We start from the raw sequence: 28,000 nt of genomic DNA, 5'->3' as shown, positions 1-28,000 counted from the left end.
CTCTCTGGGCTCATACGAATGGTCAGAGTTTCTGATGGCTCTGGTGCTCCTCTGCCTCATAACTTTAAGTCTCACACTTGAGTGCTCAGTGTCAGACAAGGAAGCCAGAAGGATGCTGTAATCTTTCTCTCCCAAGCACAAAGAAGCCCAACGGCTCACGAATCCTGTCTGTCCTCTGCATCTGCGGTGAGAAACTGGAAAAGACCTTACCACCACCAGTGGGTCCTCAACAGGTAAGAGTATCTATCACACGGGCTGGGACTCCAACACATGCTTGTTGAACAAATGAATAAATGTAGACTCGGTGATTACTATCCATTTATGAACCTGTAGCTCATTCCTCCACCTCCATTTCTGCCTCAGGACCTTTGCACAAGCTGTTCCCACTGCCTGAAAGGTTTCCTTCCCAACTTTTCACGTGGCTAATTCCTACTCATCATTCAGGGCTCAAAAACCGGGGTAGGACTCCATGTTTTATTTCTTTATGACATTTTCACACCGCTTTCATAGTGCTCCCTGCCTTGGCAATTACTAATTAAGAAGATAATTACCTAAGGGCTGTTTCTCTCTGTGAACCATAAACTCCAGGATGACACAACCTCTATCACCTTGTTCACCACTGTATCCTCCGTACTTATCCCTTGTCCAGTCCAGAGCAAGCATCCACGAAAGATATTACAGAAATATAGTAATTTGTGTTGTGTCTTTTTTAATTTTCAAAGTTTTTTTTAATGCGGACCATTTTAAAAAGTCTTTCTTGAATTTGTTACAATGTTGCTTCTGTTTTAAGCTTTGGTTTTTTGGCCATGAGGCATGTGGGATCTTAGCTCCTCGACCAAGGATCAAACCCACATCCCCTGCCTTGGAAGGCAAAGTCTTAACCCCTGGACCACAAGGGAAGTCCCCAGTGTTGTCTTTTGACATCTAAACAATGATAAGACTACATGAATCTTTGGATATGACATCCTTAAACCTACCAATTTAGTATAAAGGCCCTTTATTACCACTGTTTGGAACCCGAAGAGGTCAGTAAGCTTCTGTTATGGAAGGACAGTGCCCCTTTTTTGATTTATGAAGCTTGGACATATTTTTAATGACTCTCCAAAGATGCAACTATTTGAGTGCTGGAGATAGGAGTGTTAACTCAGTATTCTTGTGATGCTCTTGAGAAAGACTAAGACTGCTTATCTTGTGTAGTTGGTTAATTAGTTGGGAAGGTAAGTTTTTCAAGCCCCCTTTATTAACTCATGAGAGTATCTAGAGTACAGTCAGAACTTCTCCAGTAAAACTTAACTCATTCTTTCTCTGTGGGGACAGGAAGGCCATTGACCTAGTTTCTCCATCGTACTTGAGAGAAGCTGAATTGTCATGTCTTTATAATTAATTCACACTTACTGGGAGTTCTCTGCTAGGAAAGGTCCAGGGGGACCCGATTAAATGAATAATTTGGAATCAGCAAGCCAGTTGTTCCTGTTTTAAGGCAATGTGACATATTTGATGGTTCTAAATCATTTGAAAGGTATGGGCACCAAAATTATAAAAATAGAAGAAAAAAAAAATGCAGCACCACTGGCTTTCTGCTCTGTTTTGCCCTGACTTCCCTGGTGGCTCAGATGGTAAAAGCGTCTGCCCACAGTGTGGGAGACTCGGGTTCAATCTCTGGGTCGGGAAGATCTCCTGGAGAAGGAAATGGCAATCCACTCCAGTATTCTTGCCTGGAGAATCCCATGGACGGAGGAACCTGGTAGGCTACAGTCCATGGGGCTGCAAAGAGTCGGACACAACTGAGTGACTTGACTTTGCCCTATAAGTGTCAGGACAAACTCATACATCCTAAATTTATGGGCTTTGAGTAAATATCCACAGAAGGTTCAGAAAGTTACCTGAATTGGGGACCTCCAAAACAAGTCGTTGCAGTAAATTAACTCAAAGAAAGAAATCTTTCAGAAAACCAAGTATTATTAGGTATGGCCAATATCATTTTCTTTTTATCAGTTAGGATTCCTGATTTTTCTTTTCCAGTGCCGACTGAAATTCACTTAAAACAAATATCTCCATTCCAGAAGTCTAAGCCAGTGGTTAAACACATTCAGCTCCATCACGCTTGAATACAGGATTCCAAACACCCCTGAGAACAGCTGGAGAAAGCAGATGGGGCGAAAAATTCACCTGCCAGACAACTTCTCCTTCTGTTTCCTCCACTGAATTTCCTCTCCATTCAGTCCATTGAAAGAACACAGGGGGAAAAAATGGGTGTTCAATCCCTTGTACTTTTTAAAGCACATGGTATTTATTAGGCATTAACTGGCACACAAATATACGAAACGAGTACTTAATTCTCATCCCACCCCGCCCTTAGCAACATAAAAAGACATAATCGCAGAAAGACACTGACATGACAAACGGACTCACACACTCTTACGTACTTGAACATACACAGTCTCACATATTACCCTGTTCTCTTTATTAGGGTCAGTTTAAAACAAAAACAGTAACTTTTTTTAATCATGAAAGCAAAGCACATTTGAAAGGGAAGAAAAAATGCAAACTTGGTTTTGAGTATCAATAAAATTAAAAGCTTTTGGCCAGCTCCCATGCTGGATTCCATTCCAGGTTATTACTTAATTAGAACTCCTATTTATAAATAAATAGTACCAGTAAAATATTACATCTGAAGAACCCTGCAATAATGTTTTACTTACACACTTTTTTTTTTAATACCATTTTCTGCTTTCAATAACCACAGTTTAGGGTCTGCATTTGGTGCTGGTATGATGTCTTTGGAGAATGCTCCTCAGTGAGTAAGTCTGGCTTCTTCTCTAGGGATGGTGGTGTTGCTTTTGTATCCAGTTTCGGTCATCAGTGGCGGTGATGGAGGTTTGGAAGCTGGGGGCTGGCTTTGTTTTTGGTTTTTTTTTTTTGGTTATCAGGACGAATATTTATTTTGGCTTTTTCACAACGCTTGTCAGCACAGAGCTTGCGCCTTGCTTATCACAGTTCTGCCCGCATGTAAACTGGGGCTTTTTAAGTTTTTCAAAGCGAGATTTCCGGTTGGGAAGGTATAGGCCACGTTTCAGCGGGCGGGAAGGACGCGGAGCCGGGGAGACGGGAGGGCAGAGTGAGATAGGACGCCAGATGGAGTCCGGCGTTATCCTGACCCCACTGGTGGGCAGGAGGCAAACCTGGACTCCGTGAGGATGGAGAAGGGAGGCCAAGATCGGAGAGAAGCTGGGACGCAGGAAAGCTCGGCAGAAACATCCCTGGCAGAGGTAGGTAATTTCTTAGTCAGGAGGGAGGGTGGCCAATTTAGGTTTGGGGGGTTGGAGGAGTATTTGAGGGGAACCCCACAAGCACATATCTTGCAACATACTTGCCTCAGACCTCCCCCAGAATAAGGGACTGGGTCCCATTAAGAAAATTGAAAGAAAAAAATATATTATTATTTATTATATAACAACGTCAACATTAACACCAAGACAGGGAAGGACTCCAACTATGCATGAGGATCAAACACTCCAGGAGGCAGGACTTTCTGGAGAACAAAAGAAGAAATCAGGGAGGGTGTCCTGGAGGTGGTGTGATTGTGGCCGGTCGAGGAGGGCAGTGGTCGTGGAGGGGGGCGGGGACTTATCTCTTCTTGTCGTTTTTTAGTTTTGAGACAAAACAAAGTCACATTTTTTGAATTGTGGTTTCAAGCGACTGATTACATCAGTGTCAGGGTGGGGGAGTGGGGGGAGGGGCAGTTCTCAAGTGCAGACGTGAACGCGGGGTGAAATGAGACATCTTGTCCGTGGGGTTCTCCCTGTGGCTGTCTCTCTCTCCCTCTCTCTCTCCCCTCCCTCTGGAAATGGCAGCAGAGGAGCAGGCCTGGCCTTAGCTGTTGTCATTCCACTCTGGAACCATGCTGACTCCATGCACAGCGGAGTGGTACTGATGCGGGGACAGGGTCCTTGATACACCGTGAGAGTACAGAAACTCCGACGCCTGAAGGCTGCCCGGGGACTGGAGGCCAGTCTGAGGCCCACACTGCCTGACCACAGGCTGGTGGGCCACGGAGGTCTGGTGCTGGAACATTCCTTCTCCGAGCTGCGGGGAGCCGTGGTTGGCCATGCCGGCCAGCCGGGGGACCAGGGGCCCCGAGGTGAAGTGGGCGGAGAAGTGCTGATAGGGTAGCCTGTCCATGGGCTGCACGGTGGTGACCGTGCAGCTGCTGTACGAGGACATACTGGGCCAGGCGTTGCAGCTAATGTCCTCCAGGCTGGGCACAGGCTCGCTGGGGGGCGCGGAGCTGGCGTACATGCAGGCCTGCCGCTGGGCTGACTCTGTCCGGTAGGAGGCACCCAGGCCCTGCTGCTGGGGGTAGCCGGAGCGGTAGAAGGGGTCCTCCTCGCTAGGTGATGTCTCCATGTAGGGCTTCTTATAGGGATGGTCTGTGCTGGAACATTCTTCATCTGCAGGAAGACAGGATGACAGACACCCATGAGGCCAGGGACCAGCCACCCCAGAGCTCAAGGCTGAGACAGCCATTTGGCCCAAGGATGGAAGGATTAAGTCTGGAAGATGGTTAGCTCCAACCTCCGTTCTGATCATTAAGGGGGTGGCCTGTCACAGCTAAGACTTTGGGCTACGGAGCCCTGAGCAAACAGTTTGACCTTTCCGAGCCCAGTTTCTTTATTAAAAAATAAATTTCAGTGTATTCCCTCAGTAGAATATTAATGCAATTGTTATAGAAGATGCTTTGTGTAGTTTCTAGTAAGCTGGGGAGACTGAGCTCAGCTTCTTCACCTATAAAATGGAAAGAGTCATAACGGCGCTAGAAAGGGAAGCTCTAATGAAATAGGAAAATATAGCTTAAGTACTTAGTCCAGAGCTTGGTACAAGGAAACGCTCAATAAATGGCAATTATTATTATTCTCTTCCTTCCTTCCCAGCATGTAAATTTCAGGAAGCCAACATATGGTCTGGAGTATCCATCACTATCTTCCCAGAACCTGGGGTGTATACCTGATAACAATAACAACAGCATCAACCATAACAATAAAAACACTACAGTGCTTACTGTCTGTCACTGTTCGGAGTACAGTGTCACCCATTCAATCTCAACAACCCCATGAGGTGGGTTCTCTTAGTATCCTCATGTTACAGATGAGAGAAAGGAGACACACGGAGTTTGAGAAACCTGCCTGTTGCACCGTGGTGACCTGCACAGGAAGTCCAAAAAGGAGGGGACACGTGTGTGTGTGGCCGATTCACTTTGCTGTACAGTAGAAACCAGCACGGCACTGTGAAGTGACTATAAGGAGAAGGGGACGCCAGAAGATGAGATGGCTGGACGGCATCACCGACTCAATGGACATGAATCTGAGCAAACTCTGGGAGATAGGAGGGGACAGGAGGGCCTGGTGTGCTCAATCCACGGAGTCACAAAGAGTCAGACATGACTGAGTGAACGATAACAACAATAAAAAAAAAAACGTGCCCACGGTCCTCTATGGCTGATAAACAGTGGAGCTGGGATTAGAATCCTAGGAATCTGATGATAAAATCCCTGCTCTTCAATCCATGCTAGACATTAAGACATGCAGCAAATACTTCTGCAATGGATGGAACAGTGAGTGGACAGACGGATACATGGATGGAAACTGAAATGAATCCCCAGATCCCTTCCTGACATCTCATGTGAACAAGGACCCAGTTAGGATCGGTGGAGCTGGTAACTGACACGGTAATTGGTACAGTACAATGACTGGGTCACCGTTTCCTCACTGAGCAAGTCACTTCCCTCCTGTGGGCGCTAATTAATCCCTAAGAGAGAGCAATGGAGAGAGAGTTCTGTCTCTAAAAGAGGGTCTTCCTTAACCACTTTGGGGTCACTGACCCCCTTGGGTTCTAACGAAAGTGTTGGGCTCTCTCCTAGGAAAAAAACACTGAAACACAACATTTTGAGAACTGTAGGTATAGACAAAAGTGATGCACACAACTTCAAGGGGCTCAAAGACCCCCTAAGATGCAGACCTCAGTTAAAACACCTAGACATGCATGAGCCTGACTCTGGCCCTTTTACTTAATATCGGCGGGACACTGCCAAGGTATTTGCCATCTCTGGGACTCCTTTTTGACATCTTTGAATCAGAGTCAGCAATACTTACCTCGCTGGGCATTTCAGGCATAATACTGAGCATGGAAATCTCCTGTATCCATCACCCAGGGCAGCTTGTGTTGCCAGGGTAACACCACCTGTGTCCTGGCAGACCCCATCCGTAATAACACACATCCAGGTGTTTCCTTCAGGGGAAGCAGTCCTAGGGAGTTTCTACCGAGGCATAAACCTCACACGGATTCATTCCTTGGCTGGGATTTTACTCCCCAAGCTGGAGATTTTTCTTTCCTCACTTCCGATCTCTCTCTAATGAACAACGCTAAGAAATATGCTGATAATAATTGAGAACTAGACATAGAGAACAGAGTCTTTTCCCAGCTGTGCTGTCGAATGGTGATATGGTCTGGGTAAACCACTCTATCTTTCATGCCTAAACTTTACAATAAAAGAACATACTTGCCTCTTTAAAAAATTTTTTTAAATTTCTATATAAAAAAAGGAAATATGCCATGTTTGGGGTGTGAAGAAAAATGAAACCCTGGGACACTCCCACACCTGTGACCACAATGATGGTTGATGGCAGGACACAGGACTGAATAAGGAAGGAAACAAGAGCTAGAATTTATTGAACACCTACCAAGTGACCTAACTCCAATCTCCCCGTCATTCCTCGAGGTGGCTGTTCTCATTCTCGGCTCTTAGAGGCAGAAACCAAAGCTCAGAGAAGTGACCTGCTCAAGGCCATGCAGCTGGCAGGGAGTGGAGGCTGGAATCAAAGACGTGACTAATTCACTTTGCTGACTGCACCTTGCCTCCAGCTTTCTGGATTTCTATCCAATGCCACTCACTCAGCCTCCCAAGAAATACTGACTGAGCCCTCACCAAGCCCCTACCAGGCGCTGGTCAACTTCTGCGGTCCTGTTCAGAGGACATCCTTGGCCCTCTCCATCCTCCCCCGTCCAGGGGCAAGGGAACGAGGACAGGACCTGCAAGAGCAGGAGGCTGACACTGTGATGCGCAGGTAGTCCTTGGGGGTGAAGCTTCAAGTCAGTCTTTTCCCCGCAGTAAGCCCTACGGCTTAGCACTGGACTATAAGCCAACAGCCCATGCCAAGTAGGGTAGCTTGGATGTGGGTTCCACTCAACACCTCCACTCTCATCGTTCTCCAGGTGATACCCCAAGGTACATCCAAAATCTCCCTGAAACATGTATCTTCACATCCAGGTTGCACCCATCTAATAGCAAGCACTTATTTTCAGCTAAGCTCTTTCTGGGACACATCTGGGACCCACAGGATACTCAAACACTGGTCCCCAAAAATTGAAAAATGCAATCATCATTCTTCCAGGTGTTCTAGCCACATGATGCCAACCATCCAGATGTTTGAAGACATCCAGATGAGCAAGGGTCCATATTTTTCACTTTTCAACCTAGCATTTTGGGGGCATCTTAAGGACACTGCTACACATCACTTATATTTTTTATCCTGGCCACCTCCTCCTTCAATTTCTTCCCTCCACTCTTCCTTCCCTCCACCCCTCAGATCCATAAATCTGAATGTTTCCATTGTTGCTGGAATCATAACCTTTGGGTTTTCCATTTAACCAGGGCGTTCCCCTTTTCAATAATAGAAAGTGCAGCTGCAGGGTACCCTTGGCAAGAGAAAAAAAAAAAAAAAAGGCAAACTAACCAGTCCCAAGTTTCTGATCCCCTTCCAGATTGGTTACAAGTAAAAAAAGGAAGGATAATATGAAAAAGGCCAGAGCCACATTTTGGAAAATCGTAAAATTACACATTCCAAGGCTTAATACTCCAAAGATCTGATGCAGAGTCCTAAGAAAAACTCGATGCTGGGTTATTGACGGAAACAGGACTTAAGCATTCTCCAGTTTCTCTTGATCCTCATCATACTGTAATGAAATTCCAAAGCCAGGATCAGAACTTCATGCTGGTCATGATAAATGCCTGGGATGTAATCTCTGTGTTTATTTTCGTGATGGTTTGGTTTCTATCTTTTTATTGGGAGCCTGATAACTGATCAACAGCAAACACATCTGTCCCAGCTGAGCCCTGCTTATCTTCCACAGTTGGGGGAATGGGCTGCAGTCAAAGGTCAAGTCCTCGATGAGATGAGTCCACGGCTTGCTTTCAGAAAGCTGTATACGGGTGGTCAATTACACTTCAAATGTCCAAAACCCAGCTGAGTCCCTTGGATAACAGTAAAGCTCTTCTTGATTCTGACCACAGATCACCACGCCACACCATGAAAAACCCTAGTGCCTGGCATGTTTCTGGATGTTGTTGATTCTGGATAAAATGGCCTTAATGATGAATCTAGGATACAGATTTTAGGGCACTGAGTTATGTCTCTTGACTCACTGGATATATAACCTTGGGCAAACTTCTAGACCATTCCAATTTCAGTTCTTGTTCGTATTATACATGGGGTGCTACTGTGCTAAGTCACTTCAGTCGTGTCCAACTCTTTGAGACTTCATGGACTGTAGCCCACCAGGCTCCTCTGTCCGTGGGATTTTCCAGGCAAGAATACTGGAGTGGGGTGCCATTCCCTTCTCCAGGGGATCTTCCCAACCCAGGGATCAAATCTGAGTCTCCTGTGGCTCCTGTATCAAAGGCAGATTCTTTACCACTGAACGGTTGGGGAAACCCATTATACATGGGGATGATAGATAAATTTCATGTAGGAATTGAGATAGTAACAGTGCAGTCTAGTTTCTATCTTCCTTGTATTTAAACTAAATATTCCAATCTTATCTGTCCAAGTAATACAATTCTACTCTCTTTCCCCTCTTGGAAGACTGGATAGATGGCTCTGTGAAGGTCGTCCAACACTGGAAGGTACTTGGGTGAACTCCAGAGCTAGGAAACTCACAGAGCTAATTTCAAATCTCTGATCCCATTGAGCAAAGATTGTTACCACTGCCAAATGGGTCACTTCCCTTGCTGATGGAGTTCATTCAGATGAAAGATTGTGGGGGAGTCTTCACAGATAAAGACACTGGAGGCAGACAGATAAAATGCCACTCCTTAGCTGAGTGACCTTTGCCAAGTCAGAAGTAGAACTCTAATTCAGGCCTTATGACTCTGAAGAGTGCTCTTTCTGATAGATGGCCCCAGCCTTTCAGCCTTCAGGAAACCCACTGTGTTCAGAGACTATGAAAAGGTGGTAACCTTGATTCTTTGGATAGATGAATGGATGGATGGATGGATAGATGGATGGACAGATAGATAGATGGAAAGACAGATGGATGAGTGGGTGGATGGATGATGGGTGGATGGATGGATGGACAGATGAATGGATAGATGGATGGACAGATAGATGGAAGGACAGATGGATGAATGGATGGGTAGGTGGATGATTAGATGTATGGATGGACAGACAGATGGTTGGATGGACAGATGGATTGGTGTGTATATGTTTGTCCCCATGTTGTTAGCTCTTAACCTTAAAGTAAAAAGAACTTGGATGGTACTGTGGGAAGATTGGGAATCAAAAGACTCCAGTTCAAATCTCAGATAGCCATTATCCAAAGCCATGGGGTGTACTGACTTGCTTGCTATCAGTCTCCCCCAGTAAGAATACAAGCTTCCTGGGAATAGAGACCTTTGCCACCTCTCTCCCCTTATCTTCAGCATACAGCACAGCGCCCGGTACAAAGTAAGTGTGCCATTAATATTTATTCGATGACTGCAGCCTGGATCGGCCACTCATCAGCCACATAACCTTGGGAATCTATCCCAAGCTCTTATTCCTCTATTTGCCTCCTATTTGCCACAGGGGTAGAAGGCATCTCCTGTGACTCAAAGACTACAGGGAAACTCCAGTGAAGGAAAGAGTGTGGGGTTGCTCTAAAAACCAAGGAGGCTGAGGAAATCCAAAGCCCTTCACGGTACCCAGTTCCACTCCCCTTTCCCTCTCAGTATCCAGTGCGGTAACTGGCTTGGCTAAAACCTTTATTTGGGTCGCCTCTGGTTTCCAGTGGTTGGGGAGGGCTGTCAGGGTGGGAAGGAGAGAGAAAGACAGACAAGTGGTCTCCCAGGCCCGGGTGAACTGGATGTGATTGAGTGGCGTTGATAAAACACTTTCCCAGCTTTTTTAGCTCCTCCCATCAGCAGAGATAGTTTGGAGACAGCTGGGTCCAAACACAAGGGGCCCCCGGCTGGCCTGGTCCTTTGACATTTCACTGGGGCTGCCTTCTGGGCCGGTTGGAAAGGAGACAGACAATGAGGGGAAGTCAGATAGTGGGGCAGGCAGGGGCCGGGGTGGGAGAGAAGCCACCCATGGAGTTATCACTTAACGGGAGTCCCAAACTGGAAGGAAACCTCGGCTGATTCCTTATCGCTTTACAATGGAGGCTGATGATGAATTGCTTTTTGTCGTCTCCGAGGCAGTCAGGCAGGACAGATGGAGCTTGGCTGGAATGTTCTCTGTCCCTAGGAGCTGTCTTTTCTGGGTGAAGGGAGGCAAGAGGGGCAGAGGTTTCTGCAAAGGTAAAATGAACCCTGCACCCCAAGTGCACAGACCTCAGAATGAATCAGGGGGTGGAGCTGCTTACTCACTGGGTGACTCTGTGCCAGTTACTCCATCTCTCTGAGCCTCAGGGTCCACATCTGTCAAAGAGGGGGCAATCCTTCACCTTGTTATCTGCAACCCGTCGCAACGTCCTGACTCCTCTGACATCTCCAGCTCTTCTCCACACTCCTTAGTCTGAGCCATCACCATCTCACACACTTTGGAGCCTATGAACCATCCCTGGCATCAATTCAATCACAGCAAAGGGACTGCCTCCAAACAAAACCAGAATCACATCCTTCATGGATTCAAAGCCCTGCAAAGGCCACCCGTCGGTGTTAAGATAAAATCCGAACCCTTCAAAGTGGCTCACAAGAGCTGGCGTTGTGCCGGTCCCTGCCGTCCTCAGCAGCCTTCTCTCCCATCACTCTTCCTTGCTCTGTGTTCAAACCATGCTGGCCTTATGTCCACTCCCCCAGTGAGAGGGGGCTCCCCATTTTCCAAGGGTCTTCTCTATGCCTGGACACCCACTTGGCTCCCCAATCTCATAGCTGACACCCACTCTCCAGAGACCTCAACCGAAATTCTTCCCCGACACCCCCACTCTAGTCCGATAATCCACTTTGCTGTTTTTTTAAATAACTTTTTAAAAACATTTATTTATTTGGCTGTGTCCGATCTTAGTTACAGCATGATGCCCAGACTCAGCTACCCCATGGCATACAGGATCTCAATTTCCCAACCAGGGATCAAACTCACGTCCCCTGCATTGGAAATGTGGATTCAACCACTGGGCCACCAGACGCACTTTGTGCGTCTCCTTCATAGCATTCGATCGCCACTGCCATCAAACAAGTCAATAACAAGCCATAGTAATGTCTGCATAGTAATGTTTGCAACGGTGTGCATTTCCCAAAGTCAGGGCGGCTGTGAGCTCACCTTCAGTAGAAGACTTATCGGTAGCAGGTTCTCAAGCACATCACCGGGATTATCTCATTTCATCTCGTGACAACCCTGCAGCGTAAGCGCTGTTGTCTCCCCCCATTCTGCAGAAAAGCTGGCTGAGGCTCAGAAAGCCGAAGCAAGTTACCCACCATCATGCTGCTGGGAAGGATCAGCCGCTGGGAGAGACCGCAATGGACCAGCCACCGACTCCAGCTTTCCTGGGGGCCACCTCAAGCCGATTCCAAGTTCATGCAAGGATCCCAGCAAAGCACTATGCGCAGGACAACCACTCCTATTACCCAAAGAGGTTCACAGCCTTGCATTCAAAGCCTTCCTCCTGTATCCTCCAAGAGTGCATTTCCAAGGATGCTGCTATCAATATCGAACCTAAAACAGCACCCTGATTCTTTGTAACTAGGTCTGGCATCAATTTAATTGAAAGAACTCTTTAATTCAAACCTGTGAGCTCTTCATCAGCGAATAGGACCCAGTCTCAAGAGCAGATCTCTAGTGGGACGATGAAATTCGGAGACTGCAGCTCATAAGCAAAGGTAATGGAGGCAGATAGGGTGATGGTTCACAGTCCAGGCAGAGTCTGCAGGCCAGGAGTGGGTTCAAACTCTACCTTCAAGAACCATCAGTTCGGACCTCCCTGGTGGTGCAGAGGTTGAGAGTCCACCTGCCAATGCAGGGGTCACAGGTTCGATCCCTGGTCTGGGAAGATTCCACATGCTGCAGGGCAACTGAGCCCGTGCGCCACAACTACTGAGTCTGTGCGCTAGAGCCTGGGAGCCACGGCTATGGAGCCCGCGTGCTGCATATACGGAAACCCGTGCTCCTTAGAGCCGGTGCTCCCCAGCCAGAGAAGCCACTGCAAAGAGAAGCCCAAGCACCACAGCTAGAGAGCAGCCCACATGCAGCAACGAAGACTCGGTGCAGCCAAAATATGCAAGTAAATAAAAATAAATGAAATATTTTTAAAAGCAGCTTTAAAAAAAAAAAGAACATCAGTGAAGTAAGTCAGAAAGAGTAACACTAATACAGTATATTAACGCATATATATGGAATTTAGAAAGATGGTAACAATGACCCTACATGCTAGACAGCAAAAGAGACACAGATATAAAGAACAGACTTTTGGACTCTGTGGGAGAAGGCAAGGGTGGGATGATTTGAGAGAATAGCGTTGAAACATGTATATTACCATATGTGAAATAGATCACCAGTGCAAGCTCGACGCATGAAACAGGGCACTCAAAGCCAGGGCAGTGGGACAACCTGAGGGATTGGGGAGGGAGGTGGGAGTGGCGTTCAGGATGGGGGACACATGAACACCATGGCTGATTCATGTCAATGCATGGCAAAAACCGCTACAATAGTGTAAAGTGATTAGCTTCCAATTAAAAAACATTAATTAATTAAAAGAAAAAGAAAACCAACCATCAGCTCACAATTTTCCCTCAGGTTCCCTATTTATAAAATTGGTTTATATAACAGTGCCTACTTAATAATGTTCCTGAAAAGGTTAGCCTGGAACCTCGGCAGGGCTCCCTGAAATATAATATAAAACAGCATCTCTGCACCAGCATCTATGCGCTACAGGACATTCTTAACCCCTGCTTGTGCCTGAAAGAGGCATATTGCAGGCATCTGGGCTCCAGCCCATCCAGCAGCGGGCGTGCTGGGAGTCAGGCCAGGGGGCCTGATGGGCTGACGCTGCTCAAGCCTTCCAGATCCAAGGAGTTTGGATGGGCTTCAGGTAAGTCTGGAAAGCCTGGTCTCACCGGGTCAGCTCCCCAGCCCCGTTTGGACCCATGACAGCTCTTCCCTCTTTAAAAACGTGACTTTGGTAAATGTCAAATAGCCAAACCGTGTTCCTTTTCTCAGGTCAAAAAAGAAGGTCCAGGCGCCACTAGACTTTGAAAGGCGTCGTGTTGGCTGATGGGGCTTTGAGATCCAACAGGGAGCACTCTGATGACAGGGCCACAGACCGTCTGGAGCAAAACAGAGCTGGTTTATTAAGTCAACCTAGCGCTTATTTCATAGCCTCTTCACACCCAGCCGAGGAGACAGGTCCAATTGTGGGCTCCAACCTACAGAGGTTTGTTGTGAGATTTAGAGGCACTGACTAAGCAACTTTCCCGTAATCATAAACATGTGAAAATGGCAAAGGTCAGATTTATCTCACTAGTCTGACTCTGAAAATCACAGGCATAAGCAGGAGGTTGCACAGTCCCCTCCCCTTATGTCTGTCTTCCCGAACCTCCACCTAAATGAGCAGCCGTCTCTTTACTTCCTCCTGGGATTTACTTCGCTGCCTCCCATGGGGTGCTCATCAAGCACCAGTTGCTCTCAGGAACTTAGCACCATTTACAAAGTGAGAAAATGATGCCCAGAGAGGCTAGGACACCTGCCTGAGGTCACCCAGGAAGTTGGTGGCAGAGTTGAGACTCAAATCTGTTTCCCCGGCCCCACTGCCCACATCCACACCTTCGATTCTGCCTTGGAAAATGTGCCACCAGAAATTTCCTGCCTTAACTTCCCCTCTGGACTCAGATAGCTTAGGAAGAAGTCATCCATTTCTCATTAGGCAAAGGAAATGATGAGATGTCTCAGACAACAGCCTAGGAGATTTAAAGAGGGGATGCACAGGAAACAAAATCCACCATGATTTTCTTTTCTCCCTCTCTGCCTTTTTTTTTTCTTTCTTTCTTTTTTTTTTTTTTTGTTATTGATCTGGAAAAGAAAGAAGAGCTCAGAATCCACTTGGGTAAAACCTTGCCCAAGGACTAAGTGAAAGTGAAGTCGCTCAGTCGTGTCCGACTCTTTGCGACCCCGTGGACTACAGCCCACCAGGCTCCTCCGTCCATGGGATTCTCCAGGCAAGAATACTGGAGTGGGTTGCCATTTCCTTTTCCAAGGACTAAAGAGCACATCAAATCCCAAGGAGGTTCCCTGGAGTGTAGGCTGTAGGCTTATAATACAACCAAGACTCTGAAAGCATACTCCCTGACTAACCCTGATAACATAAACTTGGCTTTATCCTTTTAGGGTAATATTTCCTTTTCAGCAGCTAAAAAGAATGAGGCTGTTCTAGGGTCATGAAAAGACATCTACAATGTATGCTACTGTAGAGCACAGGGAACTCTACTCAATATTACGTAACAACCTAAATAGGAAAAGAATTTGAAAAAGAATCAAAACATGTATATGTATGACTGATTCACTCTACTGTACACCTTAAAGTCATTAACTATGAAAGTGAAAATCGCTCAGTTGTGTCCAACTCTTTGTGACCCCACGGACTATAGAGTCCATGGAACTCTTCAGGCCAGAATACTGCAGTGGGTAGCCTTTCCCTTCTCCAGGGCATCTTCCCAAATGAGGAACTGAACCCAGGTCTCTCACATTGCAGGCAGATTCTTTACCAGCTGAGTCACCAGGGAAGCCCAAGAATACTGGAGTGGGTAGCCTATCCCTTTTCCAGCAGATCTTCCCGACCCAGGAATTGAACCCTGGTCTCCTGCATTGCAGGTGGATTCTTCACCAGCTGAGCTACCAGGGAAGCCCTTTCATTAACTATATTCCTATATAAAATAAAAAGTTTAAAAAATACAATATATTCTAAAATTTTAAGAAATACAACTTGCGAAACAGGTACAGTATGATATCAACAATTAAAAGTAAAAGCAAAACCCTGTATTTGTGTGCATGTGCAAATGCAAATAAATAGATGCATCTGAACATTTCAAACAAGCTTTCCCCAAGGAAGGGGCTAGAACTTGACAGAGATGTGTCAAAGGAATCCTTTGCTGTACCAGAATGGTTTGACTCTCGTACATTCTCTCAGTCTCTCAGTGCACTGCTTACATTTAAAAAATAAATATACATGTAGTCAGGTGTATTTCCTTTTTTCAAGGGAAAGAAGAAGAAAAGAAAGTGGCCAGGTGGGCAGTGCAGTCGCACTCACCTTTCCTCTTGGTGCAATGGTAAATCTGGCTGTGCTCCTGGGGCAGCGGGTACGGGTTGGGTGGGGGCAGGAGGTCCTGGGAAGGGCCAGACACGCCATTCTCACACTGGTACTGGGACCCCAAGTTGGATGAGGCGGACAGAGCTCGAGGCTCACTGCTGAAAGGACTGTGGTTGGAGGCCACTTTCTGTCTCACTGTGCTCCTGGGAACCACAGGATATTCTTTACTGAAAGAGAGAAGATACAAAATAACATCGATCAGGGGCATGATAGAGATCTTCTCATTGTCTGAACCACAGGGTCAAATAATCCACTGGGAAAAAGAAAATCACAGAATAAGAAACAAAGGGGTCTTTGATGAATGGAGAGATAACGTTATACTCAAGTGCATCCTATGCCATGGACATATACATTTAGTCACCATCTTTTCATGTCTTATACATTAGGCAAGTAGGTTCATGAACAGTTCTATACATATACCAAAAGGTAAATAAGCACCCCCAGCTCAGAATTCCTCCTTTTTAGGAACATGCCAGTTGAAATATTCATGCTATTCTAGATGTCTTTGAATTCCCTAATTCAAATGCTAAAGAGCTGAGAAGTCACTAAGACTTAACTTCTTGGTCTCCATCTTTCCCTAACATTAATCAAGAATGGCAGCTGACCATCTAGGGTAGTCACAGAAGAATCTAGGTCACCCCAATCTGAAGAGTTTGCTGCCTGTGCCTTAGAATTTCCTTTTGAGTTGCTGTACTTGTTGCCTCTGACAATACTTAACTTCTCTGTCCCTTGGTTTCCTACCTGTAAAAAAGGGATAATAAACAAAATCTAGGTTCAAAGGATTGTTGACAGAAGAAATGAGTTAATGCCTGTGAAAGCCTTACAGTGGTGTTTGTCACAACAAATGACAGCCATCAGCAGGACTGTCACAGTTTTGGAGACACAGTGGCGGGGGAGGGGGGCAGGAAGAGGAAAAGAAAGAGGTCAGAGGAGATGGAGAACAGAGCCTGGGATCTAAGGAGAGGCAGGTCCAGAGTCAGGTCTCATCCCCACCACGGGACCACAACCTTTCTAAACCTCAGCTTACGATGCCATATGGATGGACAGCCTTTCTAAACCTCAGCTTACGATGCCATATGGATGACAGCCTTTCTAAACCTCAGCTTACGATGCCATATGGATAACCTCTACCAGGGCACTCAAAATCTGGTCCATCATACTCTCTTTTTTACTATTCTTATGTATGTATTTATTGGCTGTGCCGGGTCTCTGTTGCTGCCTGGGCTTCCTCTAGTTGTGGCGAGCGGGGCTACTCTTTGGTTGCGGTGCGTGGGCTTCTCATCACAGTGGCTTCTCTGGCTGCAGAGGACGGGCTCGAGGTGCGCAGGTCTCAGTAGCTGCAGTGCACGGGCTTAGCTGCTCCACGGCATGTGGAATCCTCCCAGGCCAGGGATCAAACCCATGTCTCCTGCACTGGCGGGTGGATTCTTCACCACTGGACCACCAGGGAAATTCCTGGTCCCTCACACTTTTATGATAGGTCCCCCACATTCCCTTCCCTTTAGCTTTCAGGTATTCCTATTTTTGTCTCCATAAAAGCTCGGGCAGTTCAACAGAAACCTGTCCTGGAAAGGAGGAAAGTGGAGCTGAGTATCACCAAGAGCCCCAAAGGAAACCAGGTGAGTGAAGGAGGGACTGAGTGAGAATTTGCAGAGAAGCTCAAAGGTAAAAGGAAGAACTGACAGAAATATCCAGGGTGTTAAAGAAGAGAACAGTCCAACCCATAACATTCTCACATCCACTAAGGGAAGAAGGCTGCCAGTGTTTGGGATCAGAAAGGATATCTTGCACAAGACAGTAACTAGTACAGCGTGGATACGGTGATCAGGCCAGCTTTTCTGGAAGCCAATATGATATCACCCCCCCCTTTTTTGGGGGGGGGCCACACCAAGCAACTTGCAGGATCTTAGTTCCCAGACCAGGAATTCAGCCCAGGGCCATGGGAGTGAAATCACTGAGTCCTAACCACCTGATCACCAGGGAATTCCTGATAGCGTTCATTTTTTAAATTTTTAATAAAGTGGACCAAGCAATCCTATTACTATGGATTTTCCTAAGAAGGTAAGTATGAGGATTTTTCTCCACTGTATCGTCTATGAAAGTGAAAGTATTCACTTGCTTGGTCACGTCCGACTCTTTGCGACCCCATGGACTGCAGCCCGTCCAGGCTCCTCTGTCCATTGTATTCTCCAGGCAAGAAGACTGGAGTGGGTTGCCATTTCCTTCTCCAGAACCAAGGGAAGACCCTGGAAACAGTCTAAATGTCCTCATTAATGGTTGAGTCAACTTTGACAGAGATAGATGATGGAATATTCATGCAACCTTTGAAAATAATGAGAAGCCTGTTTACGAATAGATTCATAAACCTGTGCAAGATAAATGAAGTTAAAGAGGTAGGATATAACATGACTGAAATTATGAAATAGATCCCAGTGGGTCCCTCCAGAAGCTGGGGTTATGGAAGAACTTTTAGATCAACTTATTACTTTTTTGCAGGCTTTCCTCGTGGCTCAAAGTGGTAAAGAACTCACCTGCCCATGCAGGAGACTCGGGTTCCATCCCTGGGTTGGGAAGATACCCTGGAGAAGGAAATGGCAACCCATTCCAGTATTCTTGCCTAGGAAATCCCATGGACAGAGAAGCCTGGTGGGCTACAGTCCATAGGGTTGCAAAAGAGTTGGACACGACTGAGCTACTAAACAACATTACTTTTTGCACATCTGCCTTGTTTGACTCTTTTTACAGTGAGCATTTATGAGGTTTCTGGAGAAAGAAATGGCAACCCACTCCAGTATTGTTGCCTGGAGAATCCCGTGGACGAGGAGCCTGGCAAGCTACAGTCCATGGGGTCACAAGAGTCAGACATGACTTAGTAACTAAACCACCACCACCATTTATGAAGTTTAGGTGACTATTTCCATGTTGAAAATAATAATTATTACTAATTGTAAATAGAATAGTATATAAACTATTAACATGATTTTAATTACGACAGAGCAGGAGGACTAGTCTAGGAGGGATACATGCAAAATAAAGGAAGTGCATGCAGTCTCCTGGACAACAACATGTGACCCTCCAGGTTCTCCATTCATCCTTCCCATGTCCCCCACCCTCCACCCCACCTTGGGCAACAAAAGGCAATGGAAACAGAAGTAAAATTCACAGGGCAAGATCTTCCTTGGTTGGAAAGCAAAATGAAAATGAAGGAGAAGCTATTCAAAGCTTCCCCCACATTTCTCCCAAGAGAAGTCCCTGGGAGTGAGGAGAACAGAAGAGGATTTGAATCTGATCTCATCATCTGGGGATCCAGAAAAGCTGCTACTTCTGGGGAAATGTCCCTTCTAATTTTTTTTTAGCATTTTTAAAAAGTGCTTCCTTGTCTTTTTTTTTTTTTTTCGGCCCCGCAGCATGTGGGATCTTAGTCCCCAACCAGGGATCGAAGTTTAGCCCCCTGCAGTGGGAGCTCGGGATCCTAACCACTGGACCACCAGGAAAGTCCTGAAACGTCCATTTTTCACTCAATACCTTCCATTGGGTCCTCCACCCCACTGAGCCTGTAGCACCCCTAGTCTAATATCCTTGCTAACTCAGTGAGCGAGGATAAAGGAGGTCACCTAGCTAAGCCTCACCTGCAAAATGGGGAAATAAAGAGATGATCTGGAGAAACCATAGCAGCCAGCCCTGAGTCCCCCAGACACCTTCCCTTCCCTGATCATCCACTCACTGGACTCTGATTTTCATTTGAGTATCTAAGAATCAGGGTATAGTGGAAAGAAAAAAGATATTAGATTCAGGCAAAAGTGCATTCTGTATCAGACCTCTACCATCTTAACAGTTGTGTGATCTTAGACAAGATACTCAATCTCTCTGAGCATCAGTTATCTCTCAAGATCATTAAAATTATCCAAGAACATACTCTAGAAAATGTCTGGCACACAGTAGAAGCTGTCATGACCGCCGTTACAAGATGACTCGCGCTTCCAGCTCATAAAATTTCCCCGGGAGGGAGCCGTGCCATAAGCCTGTCTCCTGAACGTGGAGGTCTCAACTTTGGGGAAAAACTTAGGGGTGTAAACTTGGATTTTCAAAATGATGTCTTTATTTTCAGTAATCCCGGATTGGAATTCAGTCTTTCCTTCTGTGATGGGTGTCGGCAGCAAGCCACAGTTGCGTTAGCAGCCCTAGCGACTGTCATCAACAGAAACAAAATAACTTCCCATCTTGCTGCAGCTGTACAGGTCTCCAGATACCACTTACGCTCATGATGACTTCAAAATTACAGTCATTTTCGATCTGCTACGAGGTCCCCATTACTTAAGACATTTATAAAGTGCATATGTTACTATGTCGCCATTTAGGAAAGAGTTTGATCACTCTGTGTTAATAGAATGGGCTTCCTTGGCAATCAATGCATCTTATTTTACACATTTAATCAGATTCTTCTGAGAAGGGATCCCTAAGCTTCCCCAGACTGCCAGAGGAGCCCAGGGCCCTAACCAGGATAAGAATCCCTCTGTAGAAGAAATATGAATCAGGAAATCCTGAACTTAGCTATGATGTTTGCTCTGAACCAACCATTCTTTACCTTACTCCATTTTAAAATGAATTCTTTGCCTAAATGAGCTTTGCCTTACTCTGAGTAATAACAGCCATGACATTAAGGGGTTTGTGGTGCAAGGTCCTCTGATGCAATTAAAATAAAAATACTTACCTATTCAAAATTTTTAAAAGTACACCTGAAATTATCCCATGTACAAAGAGCAGAATGCCTAGCACATTTTGAATGATGCTGCATTCACCCCCTTCATCCTCTCTGTGACCTTCTGAAGTGGGGACTACTCTTATCCCCATTTTATAGATTAGAAAACCAAGGCCCAAGGAGATGAAATAACTTGCCCAGGGTCCCAGAGTTAGAAAGAGACACCATCAGAATTCTAACCCAACCGTCTCCAAATTACTCCAAATTACTGACCTCTTTCCATTTTTAAAACATAATATGCTATTAGGGGTGCAGGGGTTTGGAGCCTAAGACTCCTCTCTCATTTCACCCACCTCTCAGGGGTGTGACAATCTCCCACTCTGGGCCCCTGCCTTTGTTTGTCATCACAAACCACATCAGAGTAACCAGACAGGGGACAACAGAGTGTCTGCCAAGTTTCCGTGAGGTTACAGACACCCTCATGACACCCTGGGGTCTCCTAGCCCAGAATGCCTGTGGACTGTGTCATTTCAGAACCAGAGCTGGAGCCAAACTGAGCAGCTCCAACTGCTCAGACTCTCCCCCTGGGGCCAGGAGGCTGAAAGGAATGAAATTAGCTTTATAGTTCTCGCTTGGCGGCTGAAGCTACGTAATGGAAAAAAAAAAAAAAAGAAGAAGAAGAAGAAAAATCATTATAATAATAAAACAAAAAAGGTGTCAAATCTTGCTGGCAATTCAATTTAGATCTTGCTTAGTTCGAGTACTGGGCTGTCAGAGATCCAACAGAGAAGGGGAAGTCTCTTTTTAGTTTGATATTCTTAATGGGGATGGTTATTTTTTTTAGTTAAAGAAAATAACTCTTAAAAAATGTTGGCTGAGGGAATTTACAAGAGAATGTATCAATGGACTCCGTGGAATTCTCCCTTCTGGCACTGCCAGATTGCAAAATTACCCTCTGGAAAAGCCAAATCCTGTTTTTGATTACTAACATTCACAGAAGTAGGAAAGGCATATTATCTCAATAACCACTTGTCCCTCTCAGTATGTTTCTCTCTGAGGAGCTTGAAACATCAGTCCCACCATCAACCATACACGTCTCCTCTGGTGTCTGCAATACAACATCCCCAAATCCACCTGGCAGGTGTCAAAATCGAGGCATAGAAGAGCTGAATGACTTCTCTAGTCAGGATGGAGTTACAGAGGCAAAGAGAAGAAAATGGTCCCAATAAACACCATTTGGGATCATTTCTCTTTTTAGGACCACGCCACGTGGCTTGTGGGATCTTAGTTCCCCAACCAGGGATTGAACCCAAGTCCTCAACAGTGAAAACACAGAGTCCTAACCACTGGACCACCAGGAAATTCCCAGGATCATTTTTCCTGGGCTCATCAACGCATGAATCAAAGGAGCTCATGAGTAGCAACACAGCAAAAGCCTCTAAAGTTCCCGTGAGGAGATGACGACCTATTTTCCTCTACATCATTCAAGTATACAGGCAGCATCATTCAAGACTACAGGCAGCAGAGAATTAAAGGGACAGTTGAAAAGCCCTCGAGGGTCTGGGAAGAGAGTAGCAACTGGGGGCTCTTGCTCACCAACATCATCGTTATCAGCATGACCATTCTCACCATCACCACTACCTTCCTCATCCTCATCTTCCTCCTTATCATTTACATTGCCTTTTGGCGCATCCTACTGTTCCAGCCTCTGCTGTTGTTTTTTAATCACTCAGTCACGTCCGACTCTTTTGCAACCCTATGGACTGTAGTCTACCAGGCTCCTCTGTCCATGGGGATTCTCCAGGCAAGAATACTGGAGTGGGTTGCCATTCCCTTCTCCAGGGGCTCTTCCCAACCCAGGGATCGAACCCTCATCTCCTGCATTGCAGGCGGATTCTTTACCACTGAGTCACAGGGGCAGCTCTGCAGCCACTGCACTGGTTGACTTACATGCTTTCCCTCATTTGATCCTGGCGGGAATCCCATTTCATCCATATGATGATATTTACTTTAGAGACAGAGAAAAGAAATGAGACTCAGAGAGGTTGAGCAACTTGTCCCAGATCACCCAGCTAAGAAGAGGTAAAGCTGAGCTGCACCCAGGGTCAGTGCTATTCCAAAAGTTTTCCCAACTCACACTTGATAATAGGCAATCGTTGCCTTCCCATCGCTGCTAGGGCAACATGGCACTTCTGTCACACAGAGCATCTTTGAGGTTACCAGAGTTAGGTATTGGTTTTATCAGGAACATCAACCTCTACCGATCCAACTGTCCAGCATTCCTGCTTTACCAAAAGTCAAATCCCACTGCACCGGCTGACACAGACACAATCTGCCCAGTCTGGACACAGGGACCCGACTACCCCAGTTTACCCTGGGTATCAGGGCCACCAACCAGCTTCTCCCGGCTCCACCGCCCTCTCACATTCTGTTCCACGTGAGCGGATGCAATGAATGACGCCATTGTCGCCGGCTCTGGGTTGTAAAACGTTACAAGGGAATATTGAAATCCACAGCCAAACGGCATCGCAGCCGGCCGCCAGCTAACGAAGGGCCCTGAGAATGTTTTCCACTGCAGCCGACTGAATTGGCCTTTTCACGGCAGCAGGTGGCAGGGGCGCTGGGGTGCTGAGGAGGGGGTGAGTTTCTGTTGTTTTCCCTTATGATGCTTACGCAGTTTCTGGCAGCCTCTCTCCAATCACTAAAGCAGTGCGCTAGGGCAAGGCTGGGGACTGAAGAATCTGTTCTAGCAAGCAAATTCCTCCTCTCGCTAGCACTTTAATATGCGATCAGAATGAAAGAGGACACTCCCCCTGTCCCACGAGAGCCTTCTTGATTTATTAACTTTCTGATACGCTTGGGGAAATGATTCCAATCTAACGTGCGTGGACCCTCAAGGGATGGGGGCAGTTCACCCCAAGCGGGATTTTAGCTCAGCAAATAATAATAGCTCCCATCATTCTCATCTACAAAGTGCTTCGCGACCATTTTGTGACTCAGGTCTCACCCCACCAGCGAGGTGGAGAAAAGCACTGTGAATTCTAGCTGCTCCATCTCTCTGGTCAGGCCAGGGGGGACAGGAAGAAGTGACATGAATTCCCACCATTGATTCTAACAGGGCTGTCTGATGTGAGCAGCACCAAGAACCTCAAAGGCTGGGACTTCCCTGGCGGTCCAGTGATTAAGACTCTGAGCTTCCACTGCAGTGGGCATGGGTTCAATCCTCGGTCAGGGAACTAAGACCCCGCACGCCGCACCGCGTGACCAAAAAAAAAAAAAAGAAAGAACCTCAAAGACAATGCCCTCACTGGACAAGAGCACCCAGCATTCATGATGACTTTGGTGGGTGACCTTGGGGTTCTCATAGTAAATCTCTGCATAACTTCATATCAGGGTTCTCATTTTGAGTTGTGATTCTGAAGTCGGGTTGTATAGATGTGCCTGCCTTTGATGGTACACAGCCAATTTGGCCACTGCAGGGCTGGCTAAGTTCTTCCCTTCGCTGAGCCTCAGTCTCTTGTCTATAAAATGGGAATATCATCCCCTTCTTGGGTGGTCAAACAATACAATGCTTGGAAAGGCTTAGCCTATATTGGAGACATATTGCTCCATAAACCCCAGCTTATAAACCACATGATTATATTTTGAAGCACACATTCTTACCTTGCAAGGGCTTCACCTGATTTATGAATTCCACTCCCCAAGCCATCCCAAATACCAGATCCTTAGAGCTTGTCAGTTTTTCTAAGGAGAAGTCCATACTTGCATCTGCTACTCAAAAGGGGTCTCAGGATCTCTAGTTCTCCCCAGGAGAAAAAAAGCCTTATGCAAAGGGTAAACAGTGTATGGTTTCCTTTATATAAAATTCTCTAACAGACAAACATAACCAACAGTTTTTTTTTTTTAATCACAATATTAATTGTTTCTGTTGGGGAGGTGGAAGAGGAATAACTGGGAAGGGGCATGAGGGAACTCTCTGGGTGAAGGAATGTTTTATATTATGAGAAGGACTTGGGTTTCACAGGTATATGCATTTGTCAAGAAGTGAATGGTGCACTTAAGATCTCTGCATTTCTTAATGTATGTAGACTTTACCTGAAACAGAGGCTCATGAACAAAAATTGAATCCGTGTTAATGGCATGCCAACTGAAGTATACAAGGATGAAAGGTACTCACAAATGCAACTGAGTGTGAAATACATCCAAAAAAAATGGGAAAGGGGAGGGATGCTCAAGAGGGAGGTGATATATGTATAATTATGGCCGATTTGCATTGCTGTATGGCAGAAACCAACACAAACAATGTAAAGCAATTTTATTCCAATTAAAAAGTAAATTAAAAATAATAAGATAGAAATTTAAAAAATAAGATGGTAGATGGATGGATGGATGGATTGGTAAATAGGTAGATTGGTGGATGGATAAATGTATGTATGCATTGACGGATGAACAGATAAATAGATGGATTGGTGGATGGAGAGATAGATCAGTGGATAGATGTGTGATAGAGCAAATATATAGCAAAATATTAATTGTAGAACCAAATCAGTGGGTATATGGGTGGTCTCCATGCAATTCTTCCACGTTTTCTTTATATCTTACATTTTTCATAATACAACACTGGGACACACTCTTGGAACTTCCAATGTTCAGCCAAAGTTGGCCATCAAGTAGAGAAACGGTTTCCTTTTTATAAAACAGCCCAGTCCATGAGCTCCGTTTCCAGAAGCGTCACACATTATTTTCTGCACAACTTTGCTCATTTTGTAGGGCCAAGAAATTATTCAGGTCTGACCAGGGGGCCCCTCCATCAAATAACTTGATAAAGGACAGTTTTTTACCCTCTCCCGAGAGCCGCTGATTCAGAACCTCTAAGGGTGAGACCCAGAAACCTGCTTTTTTCACCAGCCTACCCACCCCCAGCTAATTGTGATGTCTGCCAAAAGTTTAAGAAACAACACTTACGGGGATTTGCCCTCAGACACTGTCCCTGAAGAGCAGGTTCACTGGGGGAGCAGAGGGCTGGGTATGGTGCTGCAGATGAATGATGGACAACCAGGACCAAGATGAGACCTCTCGGGGCAAAACTCCACTCACAACTTAGGCTGGCTTGGCCTCCCAAACATAAAGAGTCTTCTTGTTTTACATAAATTCACACTCTCCTGGGGGAAGCCACAGGCATAGCCAAAAGTACAGCAAGGAGTGGCGAATTAATGTCACCTCCAGAATGTTCGTTGTCCTGGAGATCACATGGCATTAACTGGACATCCCCACGGGTTTCCCTGGTGGCTCAGACAGTAAAGAACCTGCCTGCTAATGCAGGAAACATAAGAGACACGAGTTCGATCCCTGAGTCAGAAAGATCCCCTGGAGGAGGGCATGGCAACCCACTCCAGCATTCCTGCCTAGAAAATCCCCATGGACAGAGGAGCCTGGCAGGCTACAGTCCATGGGGTCGCAAAGAGTCGGACACGACTGAGTGACTAAGTACATCAGCTTTAACCACAAGCATGAGAATACAAGAGCACTGAGCCTTCTTTTTGAAAAATGACCATTTGAAGTTAGGAGCTGAACAGTCATTTAAAATTAGGAAGGCAGGGGCGAAGAGGGGGTGGTTGCTGGAAAAGAAGGGATGGCTCCAGTGCAAGGATTTTAACCTTTTTAAAAAAGGTTAAAAAAAATTTAATATTTATTTATTTATTTGGCTGTGCCAGGTCTTAGTTGAAGTACTCGGGATCTAATTTCCCAACCAGGGATCAAACTCAGGCCTGCTGCACTGGGATCACAGAATCTTAGCCCCTGGACTACCAGGGAAAGCCCTGGATTTTAACCTTTTAAGGATCCCAGACCCTATAAATTCCCCAAAATTGCTTGACATTTTTTCTTCTATTTACATATTGTGAGTTTTTTCAGAGTTCTTGCTTTAATTGGATTTTCCAAAGGGATCTTAGATACTGATTAAGAAGTCTAACCCTCAAGGGGGAAGAGGAGGAGGTGACCTACACTGCAGAGGCAGAGGACAATGGTCTGTTTCTCACATGGATGGACAGAGATGTCCCCAGGCTGGGGCCGACAAAACCTATTTGCTCTACCTGGGACAACCTGGACTCCTGGCTCTCCTATCGGCCCTCTGCTTGCTGTTCTTTTTCAGTCGCTCAGTCGTGTCCAGCTCTTTGTGACCCCATGGACTGCAGCACACCAGGCTTCCCTGTCCTTCACTATCTCCCAGTTTGCTCAAACTCATGTCCATTGAGTTGATGATGCTATCCAAGCATCTCATCCTCTTTCGCCCCCTTCTCCTCCTGCCCTCAATCTTTCCCAGCATCAGGGTCTTTTCCAATGAGTCGGCTCTTCACATCAGGTGGCCAAAGTATTGGAACGTTGGTATCAGTCTTTGCAGGCCAACCAGAGACTCCAGGGTCCCCGGCTCTAGAGATTACTTTCTGCCAAGGAATCGGCAGTCCACAAGAAGACTGAGGAAGAAGAGACAGCCCAATTCTCCCATGAAGAGCTCTGAAGCTGCCACCGCTAGGCGCTGCCCGTCTCCCCATCGTGCTCCACAAATGCTTGTATGCCAGAAAGGCCAGGCATGACTCAGAGCCGCACTATGTGAATTAAAGCAAGAAGTGCCCAAAGAAGCACTTTGCTGCTGCCTGTTCCTATTCTGGGGTTTGTCTTTACAGAAAGACCAGGGGTAGCCAGCCGGGGCAGACAGGTGATTCCTTCTATCCTGAAGATGCTCACCGCCAGGCATCTGCGCCTTAACTGGGTGTCAACCTGGCCTCAGACTTCAAGAGGGAATGGATCCCATCTCCTCCTGACATGAGCCAGGGTCACTCCAGCCCAGGGACAGTGTCAGGCACTCCTAGGCAAGCTGGGGCAGTGTTAAATCACCCAGGCACACTCTCTGACTTCCACCTGTCTAGAGGGAGGCTCTCTGGTTCTCCTGGAATCTGAGCCCATTAGTGAGTCTTGTTCCACCAACAGCAAGTAGCAGAAGTGATGCTACAGGCTCCCAAGGTGTAGTGAGCAAAGGCCCTCTCAAGGTTCTCCAAGGACAGCCGCCACCATGGAGGGAGTCCATGCTAGATGGGCCACATACACATGCTCCAGGGGACCACCCAGATGGGCTCCCAGCCAGAAGCCAGCATTAACGGCGGTCATGGGGGTGTGCCATCTTGGACACCCAGCCTTGTCTGGCCGTCAGATACCTGCAGCCGTCCCCACCAAAACCCGACAGCAATCACACCTGTCCAGAGGCATCCTTCCCAACCCCCAAACCCTGAGCTAAACCCAAGTGCCTCCCTGGGGATTTCCGGCTTCTCCTTGGGCACGGTGACAATGAGCGATGCCTGGCTTTTCCACCCTAAGCAGCATTTAGGGAGCATTCCTGAGCGGGAGTAGGTTGTTAAGTGGACAAAATCTGGAGCACTGTGATGGTCTCTGAGCTCCTCATGGGAGGACGGAGGCTGCTTATACGTCCTCCCCTTGCATGGGCGCAGAGGTGTTGGAAGCAAAGTGCTGGAGCTCTGGCTGTCCTGGATTCAGAGTCTCATGCAGCGATGATGAGCCAGCTCAGAGCCCACAGTTTTGTAGCTGGTAGATGGGAAATTTAGGAGTGGTGTCATTCATTGCATAGCAATAGTAATTAGGACACCCATATTACCTCACCTCATCCATGCCACAGCCCCA

At 46.4% G+C, this 28,000-nt stretch overlaps 1 protein-coding gene across 1 annotated transcript in view; it reads right to left on the bottom strand.

Moving 5' to 3' along the window:
- Positions 1–3,418: 3,418 nt before the first annotated feature.
- Positions 3,419–28,000, bottom strand: part of TBX5 (T-box transcription factor 5) — an 89,368-nt gene continuing 64,786 nt past the window's right edge. The window contains exons 8-9 of the mRNA XM_042234655.2: positions 15,550–15,776; positions 3,419–4,451 (exon numbers count right to left, since the gene is read on the bottom strand). Of these exons, the coding sequence (XP_042090589.1) occupies positions 3,874–4,451; positions 15,550–15,776 (805 nt within the window). The 3' untranslated portion in view covers positions 3,419–3,873. The remainder of the gene's footprint in view (positions 4,452–15,549; positions 15,777–28,000) is intronic.

Source organism: Ovis aries, chromosome 17 (assembly GCF_016772045.2).
Source record: "Ovis aries strain OAR_USU_Benz2616 breed Rambouillet chromosome 17, ARS-UI_Ramb_v3.0, whole genome shotgun sequence".
NCBI classification, from domain to species: domain Eukaryota; kingdom Metazoa; phylum Chordata; class Mammalia; order Artiodactyla; family Bovidae; genus Ovis; species Ovis aries.
Note: the sequence above shows the minus strand (reverse complement) of the source record. Positions and strands in the feature narration are given on the sequence as shown.